Source organism: Lathyrus oleraceus, chromosome 6 (genome assembly GCF_024323335.1).
Source record: "Lathyrus oleraceus cultivar Zhongwan6 chromosome 6, CAAS_Psat_ZW6_1.0, whole genome shotgun sequence".
NCBI lineage: Eukaryota > Viridiplantae > Streptophyta > Magnoliopsida > Fabales > Fabaceae > Lathyrus > Lathyrus oleraceus.
Window position 1 is genome coordinate 453,934,018 of NC_066584.1, and position 8,196 is coordinate 453,942,213.

The following is an 8,196-nucleotide window of genomic DNA, read 5'->3' on the forward strand; positions in this document are numbered from 1 at the left end:
TCAAAAGAAAAATCAACCACGCCAGCAAAGGATGAACAAATCATATTTTATCTTCAAAATATCACTTCAGGATATCATTATTATATCAACCAGACACGTACATATTCAACCTTCTCCACATGAAGGTGTCAAAAAGATGCTTACTGCTCTTGCAGCCTAGAAGACAAAAATAGTGATATAAAAAAGTAAGGATAAAGAACATAAATAAAGGTACACTCCACTTCATCACCAAAACAAGGAAAAAGGCGATTCTATCCTTCCTTTCCTTTCCTCCATCTTTTCTATTCAAGATATCATCAACAAACAACAAAGATTGAAAGCAAAATTGAACTTAATAAATACCCCCCATGAAATTATTTATCAACTATGAAAGCAAATTGCCATCAATTACAATAGAGAGAAATAATTGTAAATACTAACTAAAGTGACAGGTTCATTTCATTTTGAGCAAAAATAATGCTCATCACAGGTCCACAACATATATAAAAAGAGAGTATAATACTAACAGCTATGGAGAGGGGAGATTTTCAACTTCAACCATACCTCTTGGCTCCTCCTGGGTACCTCATGCATTCTATTAAGTTTATTTAGAATTTATAAAGTTAGAGGGGACCTTTAACATCTTTCTAAAAAACCAATCGAATTTTGATTAGACTTAATGATCAACCTTGTCAGATTATAAACACAAGTGTACAAATGAATTACTAAACACAACTCATGCACATCAAAGTTCTGGTCGATTTCCCCCATCCAAAATTGTGGACAATTGTGGACTCCAAATCATATCTTGTGTTGCCCGTCCAAAATTGTGGACAATTGTGGACTCCAAATCATATCTTGTGTTGCCCGTGATCAGCTCGAGCTTGCTTGCTTTTCCGTATCTTCTTCTCAAGGCACGCGGCACAATACGACATCAACATCTTGGCCCCACCATTTCAGAAGATACCATCTTTTCTTACCAACTTCAAAATTCATATCTCATTCAGTTACTTTTCTTCTTTCCTCACCATATGCACATGGGGTGCAACTAAGGGAAGATATCATTCTACTCACCTGCTGGTTGTTTCTGCTCTGCTGGCTTCACCTGAACTGCTGTGGGCACCGGTTGAACATTATAGAAACCAGCTGGAACAAATTGATGGTGGTTCCCAGAAGGTGGCATTGCCGCAAACTGGGAAGGATGCAGAAGACCCTGTGTGTTCAAGGTACTGCCTTTCGAATTGTTTGCAGCTGCGCCATTTGAGGATGTGCCACCAGATCCCTGTCGTTGCACTTGCTCGGGGCCGCGCCGTTGAAGATAATACCCAGTTGCAGCTGAGGTAGTAGAGGTGGGACTGTTGGATTGTGCAACTTGCGAGTGCATGTAAGGATTTGTAAAGAACAGTTGGGCCTGTTGCAAGTTCTGCTTTGCTATTTGCTGCTGCTGGTGTTGGTGTTGTTGCTGCTGTTGTTTCTGTTGCTGCTGCGATAATTGTGATTTGCTCCCGGCATTGGAAGAGGGAGTTATCTGAGGGCCACTGAGGATTGATGGAACAGGTGAGGATTTACGGGTTGGCATGGGAGAGTGTTTGGCTTGTTGAGAGGATAGGGAACTAGTTTGGCTAGTCTTGTTGTTGGTTGAGGTTGAATTTGTTGTCCTTGGGCTGCCAGTGTTTTTGGACATTGAGGAATTTGTTGGTGAGCCAACCATAACTGGAGGAGATGGAGACTGGGTGGAGCTTGCCGTCTGCACTTGTGTGGATGGTTTTGGATTTGCTGCAAAAGAAATTTGAGTGAGGCCTTGCTGGGAACGAGGCTGCTGCTGTGGCGGGTTTTTAATGGACGATGATGGTGGAGAAGCCATAGTCTGAGGTGATAGAGAAGTATTAGTTACCCTTGCAGAATTCTTCCACTGAGGTGACTGGGTAACAACTGTGTTGCTGCTCTGTACTAGACTTTGAGGAAATGCAGATACAGCATTGGGATACTTGGTGGATATTGAAGATGTAGATGGGAGATTATCAGAGTAGATACTTCCATTACTTGTGGTCGGTGTCTTACTCCGAGTAGCGGCCACAGCTGCTGCTGCAAATTGATTCTGCTTTTGAAGCTGAAGAATTTGCTGCTGACTTCGCTGCATTTGTTGCTGAGAACTAGCTGTATTGGTGTTGATGGCAGAAGGCATAACAGAAGCAGAAGCCCTGGAAGAAGCAGAACCAAGGTTGAGACTTCTTCCTGAGCTATCAATGACATTGTTGCAAGCTAATGATGACATTGAGGGATCAGCCACATCTGACCGGGGAAAAGCAATGGATTGCCCCACTGTTGCAGGAATTTTTCCAGACATGGACTTTCTGTCTTCTTCAAGATTAGATGAATTAACTACATGTTTTCCTTCTTCAGCTGCATGGTAACTCTTCTTTAGTTGAGCACTAGTAGCTTGTGCAGCTGCCATTATCTGATAGTTATGACTGCTCTGCATAATTGAATGATTCTGCGCAATAGACGAGAGATCAAGGCCAGTTGCGGCGGTAACTCCATTGATGGATGCAAATGGCATGACAAATGCTGCTGAAGTTTCACCTCCAGCTTTTGAACCAGGGTGCTGTTGCTGTTGCTTCTTTTCACTGTGACTGCCATTAGAACCAGGACCAGTCATTGCAGTTGTCATTAAGGCAAAGTTTGGTGTCTGCATTGGCATTGCAAAATTCTGAGCGTAAATATTCATTGTGGGGCGATTGACACGACTATCAGCCGTAGATGGACTATCTTCACATCCCATCTCAGACTCAACCTGACGGGCCACATTTGAAGCATGGTGATTGTGCAGCTGCTGCCTCTGCTGCTGCTGTTGCATCTGTAGAATTTGTGATGGTGGGTTTTTGGTGACAGGAAAACCTTGCAAGCTTCCACTACCACCACCACCACCATTGGATCCACTAGCATTATTAGCCTTTTGCTGCTGATTTTGTGCATGCTTTTGGGAAGAGGAGGATCCAGTAGAAATAGGGGTGTTTGGATGACCCTGCTGACTCTGCTGTGACTGAGCAGGTAGTTGCTGCGTTTGAATCTGTGAAGGATGTATCATTTGAGAAGGATAGAATGATCCATTAAAGAATGGAAAAGCTTGGGCAGGATTTCCACGATATCCAGGTGGAGCCCCGACATGCGCTGGTATTGGAAAGGGGTAAGCACTATTCTGCAAAATGGCCATGTACTGAGTTTCATTGGCGGGCATATTTGGATAGGTGAAACTCATGGTTGGCGGAGGAGCAGCAGCAGCCCCAGCACCCGACGTATTCGGTGGAGCTGAACTGGGTGTAGAGGAGGGCGGTCCATTGCTTGTAACTGGCAAAGACTTCACAGATCCGGGTCGAACAGATGCCGCGGCAGCAGCTGCTTGCTGCTGATTCAAGGGGAAGATGAAAGTGGGCCCATGCTGAAATTTGTGACATGTCATTAAGAAAAAGAATACAGGAGTAAAATTTAAAAAAGATAAGGGGCAAAGGTAAAACATACCAATATATTACTAGGTGCTGCTCCAGGGGGTAAAGCTTGCTGAAGCAAAATTTGCTTTCTTGAGGAATTATCCACATTGGAAGGCTGAGAAGAACCCTTGTCTTTCCCAACATGACCTGGAAACATGGTAAGGCCATGCCCTTTGTCTTGAGAAGAGTTTGTTGCCCTACCAGAAACATTACCACTGTGTAATTCTTTGGATGGTACAACACTAAGATTGCCGCCGGGGTTTGCACCATATAATGATGCAGATCCTGCTGCTGCTGCTGGCCAGAATGGAGTCATTCTAGCAATCTGCTGGTTATACAATATATTCCGAGCAATGTAGCAATGGGTTGCACATTTTTTTGGCCTTGGCTGATTGAAAAGGAGATGGGGCTGCTGCAAATATTAATGAATTAAATATTCTAATTAATTAACAAAAATCTAATTCAAATCGATTTAAATCCTGAAAATTCATTGGGCAGGATGGAAATATACCTGTATAGCTGCAGAAGGTATAGTAGCTCCATCCATTGATACAACTCCTTGTAGAGGTGTCATATATCTGATATAATGAGAAGTGAGAAAAGAGTCAACATCAACACATTTCACTAAATCTCTACAAATAACCAAAACAACAATGAACACAATAATTAACACGGACGTACCCCATGGAAGGAAGGCCACCAGGCCAGTTTGGAACATTCATTGGAATAGGCAAAGAATTGGATTGAACTAGAAGAAGAAGAGAAAAACATCATCAGGCACCAAAACCAGCTGAAACAAACAAGTACTAGTAACTTCAAAATTGAACATACCATTTTTCTCTGAAGTTATTTGCTGCGGCTGCAACTGATGTTGATGCCTCTGAACATTTTGATGTTGCTTCTTGTTAAGAATATTGACATTGCCATTAGTATCCGCTCTATCTGTTTTCTCTAACTCAAGCTGCAAGTCAATTCCTCTTTCTTTTGGCAAAGTTGTAGTAGCTTTATGGGACTCAGTTTCTTCTGCCTTTGCTTTCACTTTATCCGATTCCACAACCACCAACTCATCCTTGTTTATTCTCTGGGATTTCTGATCCTCCTTCATTCCAAGCTTCACTTTTTCAGCCTCAACAATCGAATTACTCTCAACAACTCTTTCAGGTGAAGATCTCAACAGAGGAGGTGGCGCCTGAAAATCCAACCAAAAAAATAATCTTTTAATAAAATAAATACAGAATCAGAGTGACATAGAAAAAGAAGTGGATGAAGTAAAGAATAAGCACCATCAGATCTATCTGAAACTTCTCTTTCAACTGGTTTTCACTCTCAGATATTGTTGGATTCCTGAAAGAAAAAAAAAAAACACCAACAAAAAAATCAAAAAAGTTAGATCAAGATTCAGATTTGATTAATTAGAGCAAAACTCCCCAAAAAGCCAAACGATAAACAAACAAAATAAAGAAAAGGAAAAGGAAAAGAAACAGTAGAAAAAGTTGATGCTACTCACGCTTTAGTCGCTTTCACATCTTCACGAACATCATCTACTGCTTGGAGCACAGAAGATTCCTTCTTTGGTGACACAGGAGGTACCACATCTTTACTCAATCCAACATCTTGCTTCTCTGATTCCTCCGTCAAAACTTTATCATCCACATAAGTGTTGCTTTCTGGCTTAATCGACTCAGGCGTAGCCTGAACCGGAACCAGATTACCCAGATTTTCATGCACAGATCCCTGAATATACTTATATGAATTTGATGAACAAGTTTCCGTCTTTGATGGTTGATCATTCTCGGTCTTCGAAATCGAAGAAACTGGGCTGCTACGAACACTAAAAATTGCTGGATTTTCCTCCTCATGCTTTACCGGTCTCGGTCTTTTCCTCTTTGGTGCTTCAAATTCAAAAGAAAAAAATCAATTTTTCAATTCAATCAATAATTATTGTGAATTAAGACAGATAAAGAACAAACCAGTAACAGCTGAAACTGGAGTTGCAGAAGAACTTGAATTTTGAGGCGGTGAAGAAATCCTTGACTTGCCATCACTAGCAGAAGATTTATTATTATTGGTTTCTCGGGAATCCAACTTGATTGAATCGTTCATTTCTTGCTTTGAAGGTACTTGACTTTGTGGTTGTCTCATCATTCCGTACAATACTTCGGCGATCTCTATCTCGATCTCATCTTGCACTGTTGGAGATGATTTCGACGACGATTTCGGTGGTCGAAACTTAGGTCCTCCACCACCACCACTACCACCGCCTCCATTCATTTTCTGCACCACCAAAACAAGTCAACCGCTGTTAGAATAACTCATCAACGAAAACACTAACAGTGACGTCACACCAATAACACCAACAAAACTCACTATCTTCTTTCTGAATGAAGCATTTGACGAAGACGGTGAAGGCGGAGCTGCCGTTGCTCTCACCGGTGAAGATGACGGCTGACGGTGATTTTGCTCCGCTACTATTCCACCGCCGCTTGAAGCCCAGCATTCATGCGACCTCTTCGTTGACGCTGGCAACACACAAAAAAACGTTAGAAACAATAAAAATGACGTAATTTATTTTCAGTAATTTACGGATTCGTTTGATTTATTCTTTTTACCTGAGCGTGCTTTTCTAGGAACAGAAACTCCGATCATCTCATCGGCGGCTTTCCACGTCAACGGCGGTGTTGGTCTAAAAACTTTCGCCGGAGGGAAGCTTTTCCGATGATGATTCGTAAGAGATGAAGAAGAAGAAAGTGTTGAAGGATTTAACGGAAGCATTCTAACTGAACCACCACCGCCTCCTCCTCCTCCTCCTCCACCTCCTCCTCCTCCATCTTCATCATCCTCGTCTTCTTCGTCGTTAATACTCTCTTCTGAAGTATCTTCTCCACCATCTTCCCTAACACCGTGCATCAACCTATCACCTCTTCTTCTCTTGTTTCTACCCAATCGATCTCTCTCCCTCTCCCTCTCTCGATCTCGATCCTTCTTCCCACTCCCTCGATCTCTTAGCCTCGTTGGCTCTTGCATCTCCATAGCTCCATCTTCATCTGCACAAAAATCAAAAACAGTGAGAATCTTCAAAATCAACAAAGAGTTTTACTCTACGAGATCTGAAAGAGAATTGCAATAAACAAACCTGGTGAATCTCTTAAACTGTTAGTTCTGTGTCTCCTTCTCGTTAAACCATTCGCTGCCATAGTACTTCTTCTCGCTTCTCTAATCCTATCCATTCCACACCAAGATTTTGTTCTTTATTTTCCACCGATTCAATTAATTATCTTTCGTGAACCATAATCAACGGCGACAGACCAACACCACAAATTCTTATATAAATTCGATTATATAAATTGATTATCAGAGAGATCTTAGGGATGCTAATGCTATGCTGCTACGCTTATCTTCTTTCTCCTCTTCACGCTGCTGCTGCTACGCCACTTCTCTCTCTAACTTTCTCTCTCTAACTTTCTCTCTCTTCCCCTTTTCTTCACCCTCTTTTTGTGCTCCAATCTCTTCACCTTTCCTCTATTTCACTCTCTGCCATACCCACTCCAAATACTCTTTAACGGTCACGATTCACCACCGCATCATCTCTTACAATCTCCACCCTTGCTTTCTCCTCCACATCCAATGGATCTTATTGGCTTATGCCATCTTGGCAACATCTTAACCGTTCGCTCCACCACTCACGCGATATCCCTTTTAACCTTTTTCAGCGCGTCACCTCCACGTGTCCCACCTCCCTCGTTGTCTTACAGCTTCATGTTTACTTGCTGCCAATTCGATACAGTATCTTTTTAGTATTTAATTCTATTATTATTATATTATATTACTATTTTATTTTATTCAATCAATGCATTCAAATTCAAATACGTTAATATTTTTAATACTTTACCAATACTTTTTTATTTATATATTATAGGAAATATAAAATAAAGAAATAACCGGGTATATCCGGTTATCTGGATCTTGGTAAAAGTATTAAACACACACTACCATCATAAGACATCACGAATATCGTTCTCACGGTCAAATACAATAAATTTTGTTCTTTCTCTATTTTTTAATAAATTTTAATAAGATAGGATTATTTTATATTTTTAGATTTATTTATTTGAGAATGGACTAGACTAGTGGGTCCTTTAGTAGAATTAATAAGCAACATAAACAAGATTTTCAATTCTACGCACTAGCTAGTTTTATTGGTAATATAACTTTTATTAATTGTTCAACGGTTTAGATTTAGAAGAGATATTATTAAAAAAAAACACAAGCGAGTCGGACATGGCAACTAACAAGCCGATTCGGCCACATCTACCTTTAAAAATTAAAATCAAATCTGACCGTAAATAATATTTTATCCTACGGCTATGATAAGCGTGAAGCAAGGGGGACTCAAAGTTGCTCATCTATAAACTATTTTTCTTCCCTTTGGCCTAATTGTCACGTTCACAAGATGTGGTAGCTTCATGATATAAGGACATGGGTCTACCATTAAAATCTTTGGGTGATAAAAAAACTTACTAGTACTATCTAACAAGTAATAATGTCTAGTTGCGGTCAAAACTAACACCACAATAAAAAAATGATTAATAATAAATTATTATAATTTAATTTAAACTTCAATTAACTAGTAAACTTTTTTTATAAAGGTAGTAAACTTTTTTTTAATTCACATGTGGGCAATAGTATTACCTTCCTCCTTTTCTTTTATATAAACTAAAAAATTAATTAT

General features: G+C 40.3%; 1 protein-coding gene across 2 annotated transcripts; it reads right to left on the reverse strand.

Annotated features, from left to right (window-relative positions):
* Nucleotides 1-221: 221 nt before the first annotated feature.
* LOC127096609 (protein TIME FOR COFFEE) lies at nucleotides 222-7,132 on the reverse strand. 2 transcript variants are annotated; one of them, XM_051035159.1, is made up of 11 exons: nucleotides 6,601-7,132; nucleotides 6,077-6,511; nucleotides 5,835-5,986; nucleotides 5,438-5,741; nucleotides 4,975-5,359; nucleotides 4,751-4,811; nucleotides 4,299-4,656; nucleotides 4,149-4,215; nucleotides 3,979-4,045; nucleotides 3,499-3,876; nucleotides 222-3,418 (listed from the first exon to the last, which is right to left on the reverse strand). In XM_051035159.1, exons 1-11 carry the CDS (start codon nucleotides 6,692-6,694, stop codon nucleotides 1,046-1,048), a joined length of 4,674 nt encoding a protein of 1,557 aa, XP_050891116.1. In that variant the 5' UTR covers nucleotides 6,695-7,132; the 3' UTR covers nucleotides 222-1,045. The 2 variants fall into 2 exon arrangements, with proteins under 2 accessions (XP_050891116.1, XP_050891115.1); XM_051035158.1 differs by having other exon boundaries at nucleotides 3,499-3,879.
* Nucleotides 7,133-8,196: the final 1,064 nt, after the last annotated feature.